The sequence below is a fragment of the Phyllostomus discolor genome, chromosome 8 (assembly GCF_004126475.2).
Source record: "Phyllostomus discolor isolate MPI-MPIP mPhyDis1 chromosome 8, mPhyDis1.pri.v3, whole genome shotgun sequence".
In the NCBI taxonomy this organism is placed as follows: domain Eukaryota; kingdom Metazoa; phylum Chordata; class Mammalia; order Chiroptera; family Phyllostomidae; genus Phyllostomus; species Phyllostomus discolor.
The window spans coordinates 87,679,733-87,697,375 of NC_040910.2; the positions used below are offsets into that span (position 1 = coordinate 87,679,733).

Genomic DNA, 17,643 nt, shown 5'->3' on the forward strand with positions numbered 1-17,643 from the left:
ATTTCCTGAGTGCTCACTTTTTCTTTCAGTACCGATTTGTGCGCGCAGTGATCACTGGCTAAGGAATTTTAAACATGCCAGGTGTCATTTTCCTTTCTCTTCCTTTGTCTGAGAACGTTCACAAAAACATTAGTGTCGGCCACGTACCCCTATCACACACAATCAAAGCGACCTCAGGTTTCAGTCCACCTACTCCCAGACGCGCATGACACGCTTCGGAAAGGAGACAGGATCTGGGGAATGTCCAAGGTTCGCCAGTGTTTGTAACTTCCCAACCCTCGACATAAGGAAAAGAAGGAAGAGCAGGCAACTTTCCAAAACGCCTACTGATATTTACTCTTGGAAAACAAACATTCTTGAGTGGGAGTTCCAAGTCCAGCAGACAATACAATTCACAAAGTATTTCCACTTCAAGCAGCGAATAACATTACTAACGAAATCTGCTGAGCTTCAACCTGTTTTCACGGTCTGTAGAGAAGTACTTAAAATTAATCACGCAGCCTTAATCTTTCCCTTCCGAGCACTAAATCATAGTCTGAGCAACGACTGTCCTCATCTGTTAGGTGGTTTTAATAGCATCTGCTCCAACCTTGCTTTTCCCTGAATATTCTTTAAGCCAGGGCTATAATTTATTGTAAATGCAAGAAAAACCTAATCTTTCAAAGGATGGAGACATATTTCTGGAGGAGGTGTCAGGGTGAACATGACCAGGCCGGGTGGCGGGGCAGAGATGGATGATTTAGTGCGAGGATGCGGGGCCGCCTGCTGACGGCAGTGCTCAGGCCGCCCTGGCCCTGGCTGTGGAAGTGGCTGTAAAACCTGTTACTTCCTTATCATCTCCCTGTCTCAGTTACAGTGCAAAAGAAGGGTAATTAAGCCTTGGGCAGCAAACAACAGAGTTGGGCGTGGGAAAGAGAGAAGAATTTTGGAGAAGCGTAAACACACACTGGCCCTGACCTTTTACGGTAACCCAGATGAGCACGGTCTGGACTGTTAGTGTCTCAAAGGGTCCCCGGCATGCACCATGATGCCGTCAAAAGAATGTTATTGAGCATCCATCCTCTGCAATTCAAACTTCCTTTGGCAAATCAGGGTTAACCAATCAGCATTTAACAGCTTAGTGGCGCTAGGTAGTAACTGAAACACCCGTGCAGGAGAGCAGCACCGTATTTTCTCAGCGACGGAAAGGGCCCCATCAAAGCTCGAGGTACTAACGCTCGCCAGTGTGCGGAGTATTCTTCCCAGCACATGCCTACATTTTTAGGCATTTAAAAGAGTGTCAATTGATATTATAATTAAAACAACAATCACAAAAAGAGAAACAAGAAAATAACAATAAAACCATAGCTGCTACCTAAAATTCTTATAGTCTTCTGCCCCTGGAGTCCAGGATCAGATTAGACACCAACACGGCAAACACTTGGACTGACAGCAGACGACCTGGGGCTTTTATTCTGAATTGGTGCACTCTGTATGGATTTGATCTTTGACCTGACATTAGGTATTTTCCCCCAGAGTACAATTTGAGACTGTCAGTACTTTCTAGGGAAAAGATATCATGCAGATGTCCTATTTGTTTTAGCAAATGAAGTGCAACAAAAAGTAGAAATAAAATTGACAAGTACAAAACAATACTTTAATAAAATATGAATACGAACATGAAAACAATGTAAAGATGTTAAAAATTTTTGATATGACACTACAAACGTGATTTTGATCATATGCAACTGGCAAAGTTCTGTGCATAACCATTAACCAGGAAGTTTCAGGAAATCATGTCTTTTCCCAATATAAGCAATTCTCAGTACACATCCAAACACACACAAGCATGGAAATAAAAAATAAAGGGATGCTAAAAAAATAACTTAGGCAGACACAAATAAACCGCCTCACTTAGTATATGAGTGATGCATGTTTTTATGATCTTAATTACATTTAAGTATTAAAAAAAGCCACTGTTCTCACAGTTTGCTTCACACTCTCCACAGCATCGAACCTGCTAGAAGTCCACAGCATGGCCCAGACGCTGCGCCTGCCTCATGCTCTGGTGTCATCGGGTGAGTCTTCACAGGGTTACCTGCAAATAAAGAATTTCAGTCAGGAGTCTCTCTGGGTTTAATGGGCATGCCTATTATAAAACATGTTCTAATGCAAGAGAGGCTGGAAGGAGGTTAAAAAGAATATTTGATATCAAAATTCCATCCTTTATGCCTATGAGGGGTTCATTCCTGTCTTCACCAAGCAATGATATCTTTTGAAAAGCAAATGATTTTTACTTTTGAAAAGTAAAAGGTCTTTACTTTTAATTTAATGCCAAATAAGCGGTTCAGTCTTTGGTGCACTGAAAGACAGGCGGCGGACTACATTAGGGCAGGTACAGTGCACATGATGGATGCCGCGATGTCCCTGGGAGCCTTCGGCAGAGAGGCCCAGTGCACCCCCGGGGAGTACAGCTGGGGCCCGGGGCCGCAGTGGGTGTTGCGACATCCTGGAGCCGCAGGTCTGTTTGGTCTGGAGGATGTCCGCACCTGCTCCAAACCTCCAGGGGACTCGGGACTTTGGAGAGGAGGCCCACCATGTTAAGATCTCCATCATCTCACTGCCTTAACAGGATGACGCTGCCTCCTTAATCCTGCAATTGGGCTCCGAGACAGTGTCTTGTCGTGACAGCGCAGGTGAGGCCTGGACTTGTCAGGCGCCTGTGGACTCTCTCATCTGGTTCGGATTGTCCTGACTAAGCGGGTGTGACTACAGAGGTGGGTGACTTCTCAAAGCAAGGCTATTACTAAAAATAAGCCTCTCCCCCCCAAATTAATACTATGTTTAAGAATTTTAATGAAGACTTTAATGTTGAACCAGGAGCCTCACGGGTACAAATCAATACAAACAACCAGAAGGCATTCTGAGCAAGGGCTGTACCTTCCACCTTGGTATGTGGTCAGTTCTTCTTGAAGGATGGACGCTCTCTTTTGCAGAAAGTTAACCTAGAAAAGACACCTTGGATGAGAAGAGGTGAATGTGGCTTAAATGGCAATAATGTGCAAATAGTACGGTAGGACTTTATTTAAATTCAGGCAATTCCCTAGATAAAACTCAGGATTTGCAGAATGTGAATGTTGGGTTTTTACATCCAATCACATCACATCCGCTGAAAGCCCATAAGGGACTACAAAATTAAGTACACGCTCCTTACTGCAGAGCCGTTTCCTGCAGCCCCTCTCTGCAGCTCCATCTGCCCTGACGCCCTTCCCACCATCCCTGCCTTAACAGGGGTTTGCACATTCCGTGGCCGGTGGGCACCAGCCCTTTCTCTTGTTGGAGTGGTTGGCTGACTACCTCCTAGTCATCCTCCACTATTCGGTTCAAAGGACATCTCGTCTATTAATTCTTCAACTCCTCCCAACTGCTCATTGCCCCCACCCTTGGGACAGTCAGCAACCCTCCTCTATACTCTATAATGAATAGAGTATTCCTGTCTTCTATTCCTTAGCACTTCTTGCACAGCCTTGCGATTATTTGTTTTCAACTCTCCCCCCCAAACTAGAGCTCTCTGGTGCAAGGATGACATTTAATCATCTCTGAGTCCCCAGTTCCTTTTATAGGGCTGGGCTTAGAGCTGGCATTCACTAGCTGGTTAATGAATGAATGAGTGAGTGGAAAGAAAATTACTGCCTTCTGGAAACCTCAACCCATCCTGGGGATTCCTTGAGGTTGAAGAGACAAGATTTTGTAGTGGAAAGAGCCTGAGCTTTGTCTGGAGTCAGTCCAACTTGGGTTCAATGCCTGGTTTGGCCTTTATGGCTCTAGGAAAGTTACTAAAACTCTTGTCGCCTCATTTGCAAAATGGGGTTAATAACAGCTACTTCCCAAGGTTATGCAGATGATGTGAAGTGACTAATAGAACGGCCTGCCTAGGATGGAGCTCATAGCTGGTGCCACCCCACCTGTATCCCCACTCTTGGGGGTCAGAGGGATGGAGGAAACTAGGCAGCTTAGCACAGTCTTTTGTCAGATCTTTACAATGTGGTTTGATTATTCTGAAGCATAAATTTCTATTACTACTAAAAATACCTATATACCAGGTATAAATTCAAAAGCACCTTATAAAACCAAACAGAAATGGTTTGGAGATAACATTTGCTATGTATGGCTTGATGCAATCAAGAGTCAGTGGTATTTGATCATTTTGGAATTGTTTACTCTTGCTTTTTGGGGCTGAGCTGAAACCATGGCAACGCTTGATTCTGAAACACAGTTATGCAAGAGTGCAGCTTGCAGAAGAGAAAATGTGCTTGCGGGAGAGGAAAGCAGAGTCTTTCTCAATGGGTACATACCCAAGCAGTCCCCTCCAGGTTGCTTATTTGTATTATCGCCGATGTCTTAATTTCATTCAATTACTCAAATGACCCCAGGGACAATTGATAATTTTGACAGATGCAAGGATTACACCGATTCAACTTCCCTCCCCGCCCCCATGCTTTGTAATCGGAATTCCAACAATTTTCAAAAAACACAGGCACCTGTGCTTTCAAACTAAATTTGCTCACTCTATGGCCGAGACTCCCCCGTGCAGCTGCCATGCTGGGGCCCCAGCGCCTGCAGCTGGCAGTGCTGCTCTCTTTCTGGGTCAACATCCAGCTTCAGGAGGCTGGAGTGGCTTTCATTACAGTGAAATGATATGAATGATAACAGAAGCCCTGCAGGTGGGTATCAGATTTCTTCCTTCCTTCCTTTCTTTTTTTCTTAAAAAAACTCTTCGGAAGGTGCCAGGTCCTACAGAGCTGACCCTATGGAAGCTTTCCTACAAAGTTAATGGGTAAACCACACCTCGAGGAGAGCTTTTCATGTAAACAGAGATGACTTAACCCTTTGGAAGTGAACGCTCTCCCGCAGGACTGATTTGTACGTAGGGGCGAGCACAGCAAGACTCCTTCACCTGCAGAAGCAACAGGCTACAGAGGCAGAAGGACTGATGCAATGAACACTTCATTTTCAGATAAGAGGCTTTTTACTAAGAAACATATAAAAGGAATGGCTAGAATTAGCTCCCCATTTCGTCTCACACATTATAAACGGCTAATGCGAGTATCAGCACACTATACCACCCGTGTTAGTTGTAAACACACCCCCTGAGCATCTGGTACGTGGCAGGCGCCCGAGAGCAAAGACACGTTTCCCTCGTGGAGCTCTTCCGCACAAAAAATCTTAAGTTTCTCAGATGGACAACTTGCGAACATTTTCTCCTATTCCATGGTTTGTCCTTTCAGTTCCAAATGGTGTCTTTTGAAGTACAAGTTTCCATGAAGTGAAATTTGTCTGTATATCCTTTTGCTACTGTGTTTTTGGTCTTATCGTCAAAAAGCACTCTTACCTCACCCAAGGTACAGGGATTTACCCCTTCCACTAAGATGTCTTCTTAGCATTTTCTTCTGAGAATCCTACAGTCTGGACTGCGACGCTGAGGTCTGCGATTTGTTTTGCGTGAACTCAGGCGCACCACGTCGTAAGGGCTCCAGCTTCGTTCTCGTGCGCGGGAACCAGCCAGGACACCACAGCGTCGTTCTCCCTGTCTTCCCCCCATTGAGCTGTCTCGGGGGACTTGCTGGTGGCTGGTTGACCAATAATGTAAACGTTTGTTTTCCTGGACCCTCATTTCCGTTCCATTGATCTGTGTGTCTCTTCTTTAACCAGGGTCACACTGTCCTCATTACTAGAGCTTTGCAGCAAGTTTTGAAGTCGGAAAATGTGAATCCTCCAAATTTATTCTTATTTTTCAAAACGGTTTTGGCTATTCTGGGTCCCATCTATTGTTTTTAAACAATGTCGGCCACGCAAGGATTCTTAGAAATATAGAGGAAACATAACTGTTCTAGGAAAAAACGTATGTTTTAAGTTTCTAAGAGTGTTAGGAATGGGACTAAGTGAACTCTTTCTCACGTCAGAGTTAAAAAAATTCATTAGACTAGCGATATGTAAAGCATATAGCACTACATGTTTATAGAGCTTTATCAAAGTACAATCTGTAACAGAAACTTTTGTTGGAAGTTTTTAAATAACTTTAAGCATATAAATTTAAATCAATTTTATCTCTCATTTTATAAGTGACCAGGAGCTACACATTGCAGCAAGAACTATTTAACCCAATTGTTTGAATACCTCCTCATTATTCTGCCTTGAATTTAAAATGTTTCTAGTTATGTCTAGCAACCACATAAAATACACCAGAATAAAGATGCTTCTGTCGAAACTGCTTTCAATTCCTCTACTTGCACACACCGAGCAGTCCGCGATGTGCCGAGCAACGGCACGTGGGGCCTGGGACCAAGGATAAAAGGGTGTGGCCGCACAGGAATGCAGCCTGTGTATGAATAAAAGCAACCATAACTGAACTTTTCACTTTCAAGGGTGCTTTTAGGAAAATCTTATTGAGACAATGAGTTCCTACACTAGTAAGAAAAAATTTCTAAAAAAGCAAAGCAAAACAAAACCCAGTTATCCTGGGGTGTAGGTCATGCTATGACATTGCGTTGATTTCTGGCATCAATTCAGAATCAGACTTATTTGCAAGTCTCTTTTCAGGATGTACACATCACCTAAACCCTTGGAAAACGCCTTGATTCTAGTAATTACCTGGGATTTTAGGGAGGAAATGGTGTCTTCAAGTTCTTGCCTCAGAGACACTGGCATCAACCCTTTGAATTTTGTTTCATATTCTTGTCGAATGTAAGTTATCTAAAATGAAAAAAAATGACAGTTTATTTCTCTCTCTTTTGTACCACAGAAATGATTGTTTTGAATTTAACAAATATCAGAATAATATCTATTCATTACAAAGATAAATTTGTTACACGTGGTCAAAAACCAGATAATGAAAGAAGAGGAAACACAGTCGTAAACTGGAAAAGGAGCCCAGTCTGTCCTCATGAGTCCGGGAGAGGCAGTGCCTGTGACGACACTTTGTTTCTTTAAAATCCCGACAACACGGTTTTCAGCACCGGAGAAGCAGAGTACCTGCTCTCTCCTCCCCGTTCACGACGTCCACGCCGCGCTAGCCCTGTATCCTGTTCTCGATCAGGATGTGGGTTGTGATCACAACAAACTGTGACTGGGGGACACCTCGCAGCATGTCTTTGGTGTAAGACGCTTCCCTAGATGGGCTGCTAGGTACCTGGGTGCTGGATGGAATCCCCATGATTACGCAGACAGGAATGAAGGAGAATCTACACCACAGAGTGCCCTGGTCACCATGAGCGTCCCAGAGTGCCCTGGTCACCATGAGCGTCCCAGGCCCTGGTCACCATGAGCGTCCCAGATACAATGACACCTGTGCTCAACGACTGATGGCCACAGGCTGGGAAAGGGAACGACTGGTGGCTCAATCCATCCATCTCTCTAAAAGCTACAGACAAATGAGGGAGGTGGAAGGAATCTTAGGAAGAATGCGCCTGAGCAGGATGAAGAGGCGCACGAGTGTGAGCGTGCATGTGAGTGTGCACGTGGTGGTGTCCTTCTCCAGCTATCTTTCTGTATTTTTCTTCCTCCTAATCTCAGATGAGATAGAATTTAAAAATCTGTTGCATGGTGACATGTATTACTTAACTGAATATTAAAGATGAATTGTAATATATCCCATAAATGATTCAGTGGACATATCTAGGAATAAGGGAATATATTATGAAAATATGCATAACTAAGTTCAGTTTGACAAATCTATGAATTTACTGAGGATAATTTAAAATTACTAGCCTGTAATTCCCAACTCTTTTTTTGCTAAACTGAATTAAGAAAGAAATGTGTTCTAATAGTTCATTTCAGTATCTACTAAAAGCCCATGGTAAACATGTTGGAATATAATTTTTTGACTTTCTGGGAAAGGGTTTTTTTGAGATATGTCATGATCTTGTGACTTATACCTAAAAGAAAAACAAATAATGAAAAATGATCTCTCCCACTGATGCAATATTTGATTTTTCCTACTTTTTCTTCTTGGACTTAAGCCTCCAAGGTACATCTGTCAGCTGATGCAAATGAAAAGCGAAAGCAAAGAAAAACACATGCTTTTTAAAGCAGGCCTTGAAGGAAACATTTATTGAGGGTTCACAGGTTACTATACTGGCTATATTTTTCTATCACTCTACACTGGTTCTGAAATTTTGAGCTACCACTCTTTTAAAATAGACGGCTGTCTGCTCATTTCTTGTAACCTTGTTTGTTAAGAATATCCACTGGCCTGTACATTTGAAAGACAATTCAGCTGGGTATAAAAAAGGTTCAATCCTACTTTCTTCTCTCAGTACTTAGAGAAGAACTCTGAGTACTTCTTGCCATTACTATATGTAATACTCTAAGTACTTCTTGGCATTACATATAGCTAGAGTGAAGTCTGAAGCCAAGTTAAATTCATTTTCCATGTTCAGTGTGACTTTCTTCTGCTTGGATGCCAGTATGATTTTCCTTTTCCTTGATTCAGTAGCTTTACTGAGATATGTCCTGGTTTTATTCTATATAAATTTTCCTGAGACACTGTGTGTGCCTTTTCTATTTTTAAATTCAATTCTCTGAAGAAAAGTTTCTTCTGCTAGAAGAATCAAGTTGTATTCTATTGATATTATTGTTTTATGTGTTCATATTACATATGAATCTTTTTCTATTTGTTTTCTTCTTCTGGAACATAAAACTTGAATGTATAGGCTCTTCTTTGATAAACTTCCATAATTAGAATTTTCTCTATTGTTTTACTTTCTTATAATTTTATATCTATTTTATATTTTCCTTTCATTTTGTGAGATTTCATTTTGTGGGATTTCCTTTAGTCTGATCACTGTATTTCCTTGGAAGTTTTCAGTTATGATTTTTCTCTTTTTGTTTCTTCTAATATGGTTCTAATCTCTGTAATCTTTTGACTTTTCTCTGCTATTTTTCCTAAGACCTTAGAGATCACTTTTCATCTCTGTCTCAACAGATCAACATCTCTGTCTCTGTATCATCCTGGAAACATATCTCTTCTTGTTTCTTTTCCTCTATCTGTCCCCAGCTTTTTCCTTGACAGAGAGATACATGGATGTGTTTGTGAATGCTCTGACATTGTGAAGAACTTCATTAGAAGGAACTATAATTTGTCTGAACCTTCCTTGTTTCTTGGGTAACTTCCCATTTGACCTATGTTTTTTATTTGCTTTTTTCTTATATTTCTTCTTTCTCTCAGTCTAGCAAGGACCTTACGCTAGTTCCTTTTTCTTTCAAAAATTAAACCTCATGTTTGAATGGAACCAACTGTTTGCTGGATACCGAGGTATGGAGAGTAAGCTCCTGGGGCCCATCTTCCCTCAGTTTCTGAGCACGTTGGAGGTCTAGCCCAAGTACTTGAGCCCTTTGGTTAACGCTCATAATTTTCTTGGCTCTCAACCCAGTTCGCTTTTCACATTTGATGGTCTCCCTCTGTTGGAGGTTGGGCCACAGGCAGCGGAAAATTATTTGAGTGAGGCTGCTCTTTGATTACTACTATCCCTTCCATCCCTTTGTAAATTCAGTACGCTGTATTTTCCAACTTCTACTGAGGATGTAGGCATTTCCACTTCTGGTTTACTCCTTTCTTCTTTGCTTTTATGATTTCAGTGAATCTGAATGAACTTACAATGACCGCTTGGAAAATCTAAAATTACCTCACCTACAAGTGAGACTATCAATCAGAAGAGTATCACTACACTGAATCCTTACACCCACATCCTGAATTTAAAAATCATTATACCAAGCAGAATCCTGTTATTTTAATAAAATCATAGAAAACTTTAACCCGTCTGGTTTACTGTACTTGAAAGAGATTACTACCAGCAAACATTTATTGAGTATTTCTATGGGTCAGATACAATTCTAAGTGTATCTAAGTGTTTTAATAAGCATTTAATCCTTCTGACACCCCAGTAAGCACACAGCGGTAAGCCATGATTTGAACTCAAGGAGTCTGACTCTGACGCACATACATTCTTAGCCACCCTGCTCCACAGTTTCTCCACTAATCTTTCCAAACACTGAAATGTTTCTTCCACCCCAAAAGGAAAAGGAACTCACAGACGCAACCAGTTAGAGCAGCTTTACCCACCAGGGGTGGGGTGGCGGAGGGGAGGGGATGGACGTACTGCTACTCCCTCCCAGACTCCCGTCTCGTGTTCACTCCATTTTTTAATGACAATAACGAGAACAACAACAATTGGTTCCAAAATGGTTTGGCTCCTCATACTTTCCCATCAGTTTAAAATTGTAATTTATTAAAGATTTATGAAGAAGACTAATTTAAAAAATCTATACCAATACAATGAACATAATGACCTAAAATAAAAGTCTCACAAATCCCCCACATAAGCACAGATCCTAAAGCTCAGCCAGTGAAGGATACATCCAAGTTCGTCACACGGCAAAATAAGAGAAAGAAAAGAAGTTATATTCCTTTACATCACTTTTGACTCCTGCTACCGTTTTTCTATCCCCAGCTCTGACTCACAATGTATTTGACGGGCAGTAATGAGGGAGGGATTTACCTGTAGACCAATCACAAACTATTCACTGCTAACTATGCCACTTTCTCTTCTTCCTGCCTCCCCACTTTGAACTGATCTAAGCAAAGAGTTTGATGGACATACAATTCCTTTTACTAGGGAATATCAAACTTTTCTATATTCCCATATAAATCTATTTTATTATTAGGTTTGAATATTAACTTTCATTAGTATATAGTGTACAGTTATACTAGTGAATGGTGTTTATTAAATGTAGAAGAGTTCCAAGTCTGTTCTCACTTGAATAATTCTGGAAAGGAACCTCCAGCACTGGTGTGGCTCATTTCCACTCCCCTGCCCTCACGAAGCACCGTGTGATTGTCCGCCCTTCCCCAGGCCTCAGCCACAGCCGGCCAAATAGATAGGAGCCTCCCTGTCCCCACAGTGGTTACTTCTCTCCCCACTCTCCTTCATCTTCTTATCTTTAGCAAGAAGAATGAGGAGAACCAGGGCACGGTGACAAACAATGACATTGCTATACTGTAGTAAGACCCGCAGGCTGAGTGGCAAAGGTGTGCCGCACGCATAACACGGTGGCCATGACACCGGAGACAGCCGTTCTCTGTGCCACAGCAGCGGGCTGCCCCCCTTTCCCTCAGAGGCCGAGTGCTGACAATATTTCCCTTAATTTAAAAATGGGGCATGGAAACTGAGAACGCCCACAACTGGAGTTGAGCACTATGATTAAGTAGAACTTGTATCCTGGGTAATCAGACACACACTCATTTACATAAATGAGACCTGCAAAATGTATAGACCATGTGCTAGACCTGGGTCAAGAGGGTCTCTGGAGATAAAAGTGACATTGAAAAAAGTGAACCTTGGACATCTGTAATTCCGTTAAAAATATGAAGGGAGAACAAAACACATTTAGTGGTGTTTTTATTTGAAAAACACTGTATCAATTAGCCATGTAAATACGCCGAAACTACACCAACCAGAGGGTAAGATGGACATGGACAGCGCTGCATAAACAAAGGGCCCTGCTCTGTTTCGGGCCACGCAGGTGGCCATCTTGTTTTCGGTGCCATACACTTCCTTTGACTCTTCTCTCCCTATTTTACCAATTGTTGTTGAGTGATTAGAGCAGAGGGGTGCCATATGACATGACCTCGGAGAGTCACCCTGTACAAAAGGAGAGAGTGTGCTGTAACCTGCCTTTCACTTACAGCAGTAAAACGGAGGGTTGAGAGCCCTAGGCTCTGGAGCGGGAACACCCGGAGCTGCATCTGGGTTGTGCCCCCGAAACGGGGACCCGGGGAGGCCAGCTTCCCTGTGCCTCAGCCTCCTTCTCAGGAAAATGGGAATCATACCTTCTTGAGGCTGTTGTGGTTTAATTCACGTAGAATTTTTACAGGAGTGGCACTTAGTAAATGTCCAGTAAATATTATTTGTTATTATATCATACAATGTAGATTATACATCTATATTTCCTTACATATTATATGTATTATGAATTATATATTTAATTTAGCCAATTACCCATCATCACACTTTTTGCTTTCTAATTATTTGCAATACTATAATAAACTCATATAGCAAATTATTTGCATATATCCATGATTAATCTGAGGACTCCATTTAAATCTCTTTGTATTTTTTAGTATCCACTGATTAAGAAAGTACATAATGATACAAAGCTTCTTTGAAATCAGAATCAATTTTAAATGGATTTGTATTTTATTGTTAAAACAACTGACATGCATTTGAGAAACAGTAACACCCGGTTTTGAGCCGTATTGTATACCAGGCCACGGACAATGGCTGGTGTGTGCACATTTTCCAGCCCGGATTTCTACCAATTAGAAATACACAGGAGGGTGAAGGGAGAGTATCAGGTGCTTCCACTCCTGGTGGATTAGTTTATTCAGACCCCGGTCCCTCTAACACCTGGCTTAGCTGACAGCCATAAAGCAAACCGAGTTTCACTGGTGGGCAGACTGTTGGGGGTGGCATATGGGTGGAAAGAACAAGTAACCTTGGAACATGGTATATACTCTGAAGGAGGGTGAATATGGGTGGTGGGCACTAAAGCGGGGTTTGGGGTAAGTAGAAAGCATCAAAAGACATTGGGCTTCCTAAGGGCGGTGAAAAGCAGGTAAGAGGCTGGGAGAGGTGGGGCAGAGGGAGGGAGGTTGCTGGGAGGGGTGGGATGCAGCACCGACAGAAATGTGGTGGGTATTTCTGAGCAATGGGCTGTCGTGCGACAAAGAGGCTCTTCATGGGCTGCCGAGGGGACTGCGTATACAGAACTTACAGGTTTATACTGAATTCCAGTGTGGTTCGAAGAATAAGAATGAAAGAAATAGCAGTAAAAGATGGTGCAAGAAATGCTCCAGTGCAGCTTAGAAACAATGCACTTTCTCCTAAGAAATTTCCTTTTTAGCGGGGTTAAAGTATTGTGTTGCCACAGCAACTGCCGAGATCCATTTCAAGCAAGGTGCTCTGCAGCACAGCCTGGGGACTCTGATTTGAAACTGTAAGGTGAAAATATGAAAAGTAACCATCAGTTTCATAACAGCCTTTATCATACTCATTTCCCTTCTTTTTCCAATATGGTTTTTATCTTACGGCTCTTCATTCCAACTGGTGTCTCTTCAAAATGGAGGCCGCAGCTCAGAGGACCAGTTTCCACCCCGAGGGAGTGAAGCCCGCTGCTCCAGGGGCCTGGGCCCCCAGGAGGAGGGGCTGCTGCTGCGCGAAGCTGCGCCAACCTCAGTGGTGGGTGCGGAGCAGGAGCTGGCTCTGGGAAGAGTGAGGAAGGAGGAATAGCTTTCTGGCGCAGCGGAGAAAATGGTGGCCTGGGCGTGAAGAGGATGATCTGAACCTGGCACTTTAATTAGGTTCAGATGCTCTCCATCCAGGTAGTTCAAAAGACTCCCGGCACCAGTCTCTCTACTCATAAGGGCTAGTGCACACAAAAGAGATGGGGAATGGTAAGAGAATCACGGGCCAGAAAATTACCAATAAACTATGTAAATCTGTTCATGAATCAAAGACTTAAATATCTAATAAGAGTAGGGTTGTGATGTGAAATAAACAGGTGTGAAAAAATACTAAAATTCTGGCAGTATTTGGCATATAAGCTGTGCACCGTACCTCCTGATGGAGATGGAGAAGCTGAAACCCTGTCCCAGAGCTCCTGGGAACGGGCGTGGCCTTTGCAGGAACTCACTTAGGATTCATGGGATGTAAGCAGTGGAAAACTGTGAGTTTTGTCCCCCAGCATTCATTCAAGAGTCTTCTAGGAACTGGAATCCACCCCTCCCCAACCCTCTGTCCCACCCAAGGTCCCAGGGCCAAGCCAATCATCATGTCACAGTCCCCATGTTGTGACCCAAGTCTCGGGAACCAGACGGTGCTGGGACAGGAACTCTCATCCGCTGGGCTTCCCCCGGGGGGATGTCATTCTGGGGCTGTGACAGCCGTCTTGCTACCACGGAAAAATGGACTGACAGCAGGACCAACCCAGAGGATAAGCGCTGAGGACTCAAGAGAAAACACTGGGCCCTTTATCAAGCTGCCCCTGAAGCTGGCCCTGTCCTTAGATTTTTTCAGTTTGGATCAGATTTTCTGTCACAACCAAAATGGTCTTCACTGAAAAACAGGGACTATGTAAAATCTAACTTGCATTTATGGCTTGCATCCGTTAGACCAGTGGTCAATGAATTTTGGCCTGCCGATCAAATCTGGCCCGTTGCCTGTTTTTGTAAATAAAGTTTTATTAGAACACAGCCATGCTTGTTTGTTTACATTTTATCTACAGCTGTTTGGCATGACAATAGCAGAGCTGAGTGGTCTTGACAGAGACCCTATGGGCTGCAAAGCCTAAAACATTTGCTATCTAGCTCTTCACAGAGAGCTGGCTGAGCCATGTACTGACTGGGAGCGCCACGAGGCAGGGACGGTGTCCGCTACGCTGGCTGCTGCGCCCCAGCCTTTATCATGCTGCCTGGCATATGGTCACAACTCAATAAATATTTGCTGAGTGAATGAATTAATCAAAACCTCAGAGCACACAAGTGTTGGTGTTAACTCAGTCTTTGTCTTAAGATGACAGGAGCTTCAGAGTGTCTAGAGTAAAGCAATCGCAAAACCTTTCCCTAAATACAAAGAGAAGATTCTGTCATCATGGTGGCTATTAATAAGTAGGCCAGCTTCAAAGCTGAGAAAATCAGAGGCAAACAGCAGGGCCTACAGGGCTGCTGAGATCAAAAGTGATCTTAGAGATTTCCCCCGAAGGAGGGGAGTTTGTTTCATCCCTGCTCCGTTCCCTCCTCTACGTTTCTTCCCCTTTACTCACTAGCGGGCTGTATTTATAGGGCTGTGTTATTAAATGACTCACGCTTCTCTTTCTTCCTGAAATTAAATAGCAGCTCCTTTCTCACTAGAGTATATACTTTTGGTTACTATTTCTACTGTTTTTCTGCCTAATAATATCACTCCTAATATTTTCTTTCACTTACAGTGATATTTACTATGAATACTCCCATCAAAGAGAGGTTGGTGTGCGTCTTACATGGTTATGACCTGTGCAGCAAGTCCAGGGCCAGGGGTGTGAAAGGCTGGATGGGGGCACAAGTTCAAGAACACCAACACTAGGAGGGCCAAGTTTATGGCAGTCAGAGGTATGCGACTTGTCCCTCTTACTTTGTAAGGTCCACCTCTATGAGGGTTTGGAGCCGACATCTGGAGGAGGGTGGGACAAGGTGGTTTTCCCCTTCGTTTGCAGTGCCTGGCCTTCCTCTCGGAAAGAGAGTGGGCCAGCCCTTTTTTGGACTTCCTGAAGGGTGGAGCCTGTCAACAGAGGGCCAACACGCCAACCGAGGGGAAATAAAAGGCTCCTGAGACCTTTAAGAGACTTTGCTAAGAAAGACCAAGAAGACTTATGGAGTGAGACTGATCCTCAGAAAGGCTGGTAGGGGGTTGGGGACCCTTTTATGTTTCCCCTTTGTACACTGAAGTAAGGTCGGAGCACTTGGCACATAGTAAGTGCTCAGTAAATACTGTCTTAATGAGTTAGTGACCGAATAAATCCACGGTGGAACAGGTAGGTGGGACCTTCAAGTCACGGGGGGGAACAGAAGTCCTGCCAACAAGGTTCAGTATAACGTAGCAGAAAACAGACAGTCAAGAGGGACCAACACTTAGGAACCCTGATCCATGCCAGGCACCGCATTAAGGAATTCATGTGTAGTCTTCCTGTCTATAGAAACAGTTAAGAGTCTGTTTAATCCTCATAAAATTTGGGAGGTAGATCGTATCAGGCCCATTTCACGGCTCTCGGTGAGTCTCTGCTGGAACCAGGACCGAAGCCTGACATCTGAACCTGCCCCATGTGCACTCGTTACTGGGAGGCGGAGGATGGGGCAGCGTGAATCTGGAAACGCTACAGAGAAATCTCAGGAGAGGAGATTCAGGGCAGCAGAAGTGGCTGGAGTGATCTGGGAGAGTGAGTCGCTCTTGTTCTCAGGTGACAGCTATGGAAGGTCATTAGTAAGAGCTGACAACTGGCTTGTAGAAAATAAAAGCAAGAGATGAGTTAAATGGGAATGTATGCCTTCAGCCATGTACCTAGAAGAAAAGCGACGTGACTGGAGACAGGGCAGTGGGTAAAGGGAGTTGGCCTGTGGGTGGGCGGGGGAAATGACGCAGTTTTGGTTTGCAATTACTCAGTGTGAGGTGCCAGGGAGACGGGCATGAGGAAAGCCAGGCCCGGAGCCTGTGCGTGAAGCTGAAGCCCTGGGGATGAAGAGCTAGCTCTCTGAAGGGGGAAGGAGAGAACAGGAATTTCCCAGGAGCAAAGGCCCACAAGGGGCTCCCACGCCTGGGCCACAGGAGAGGCAGAACCAGGGGGAGATCAGGGAGAGCAGAGGGTGGGACCAAGGTCAGGGAGGTGGGGAGCATGACCTTGGGTTTCACAGGGAAGGGGAGAAGTCAGGTGTCAGGTGGGGCCCATGAAGACAGGACCGTCTCCGTCATCACTGCGTGTGACACGGAGCCACCTCCACAGCCATGAGTCATAAGAGACTGGTAAGCAGTGAGAGAGTCTAAGGTGGAATTAGTTTATTGATATGTTGTATCTAGGTCTAAACTTCAATTACATATCATTCAAAATTCCCGATGAAGTCAGAGATTTTTGACCTGGTTTGAGAGCATCTTTCAAAAGCGGCAAGCTGTGACTGCTCTTTCTTTTCTGCATATTTAAACTAGACAATTATAAATAAGTTAAATCTCTCCCCCAAAGTACCAATTATCTCCTTATGTTTGGGAAGGCATTTCTTGCCAGATATGGCATTCTATACACAGCACGAAACAGGAACACAAAGGCGGGCATTGTCCTGCTGGGGCCCCCGGGATTTACTTAGACGGTTCCAATTAACACTAATGAGGATCTTGTGCACGAATCCCCTTACCTCCCAACTAATGGGAACACAGACCCCACAACCTCAGAGCAGAACATTTCAAAACACCATTGTAAATAGGCACTGACTGAATCCACGAGTTGTTCACCTTTACACAGCAGAGATAAAAGGAACGTTCATTCACTTAAAAGTTGGGGAACATGAAGTTATCAAAAGACCTTGTTTAGGCTTTCTGAATGACGACAGCCAGGGTCTGCCTCCACTCAACACGGAGGGGCGGTTACCCTGCAGAGCTCTGTGTGGACTAGCAACGTGAATGCAAAATGGTTTTGTCCCCGAGAAGCTCACACTTTTTACATAAGACGTGTGGAAAGGAGCTACTCAAATGCACGGCTGAAGTATAATGGGCCAAGGAAGGGAATAGGAGAGATGGATAACTTCTCAGTGGGGCGATGGAAGTCTTTATAGAGATGATGAAATTCTGTTTGATAGTTGCAGAACAGGTAGGAAGTTTCTAGATAAATAAGAGGAAGGAGAAATTGGCGGCTAGGGGAGGTGACTGTGTGTAAGATGCCGAGGGACCATTGAGGGGTCAGTGTGGATGGAGGTCGTGTGGTGGGCAGGGGGTGAGTGAGACAGGTGGACACTGTATGGTCAGGACTTTCAAGATCATGCTTTATTCGGAAGACGAGGGGGAAGTGCAGGGTTTCTGACTGGAGACTAGC

General features: G+C 43.8%; 1 protein-coding gene across 4 annotated transcripts in view; it reads right to left on the bottom strand.

Annotated features, from left to right (window-relative positions):
• Nucleotides 1-1,622: 1,622 nt before the first annotated feature.
• CEP112 (centrosomal protein 112) overlaps nucleotides 1,623-17,643 on the bottom strand; it is a 334,383-nt gene continuing 318,362 nt past the window's right edge. For all 4 annotated transcript variants that reach the window (XM_036033460.1, XM_036033461.1, XM_036033459.1 and 1 more), the window contains 3 exons: nucleotides 6,631-6,732; nucleotides 2,920-2,984; nucleotides 1,623-2,077 (listed from right to left, as the gene is read on the bottom strand). In XM_036033460.1, the coding sequence (XP_035889353.1) occupies nucleotides 2,074-2,077; nucleotides 2,920-2,984; nucleotides 6,631-6,732 (171 nt within the window). In that variant the 3' untranslated portion in view covers nucleotides 1,623-2,073. The remainder of the gene's footprint in view (nucleotides 2,078-2,919; nucleotides 2,985-6,630; nucleotides 6,733-17,643) is intronic.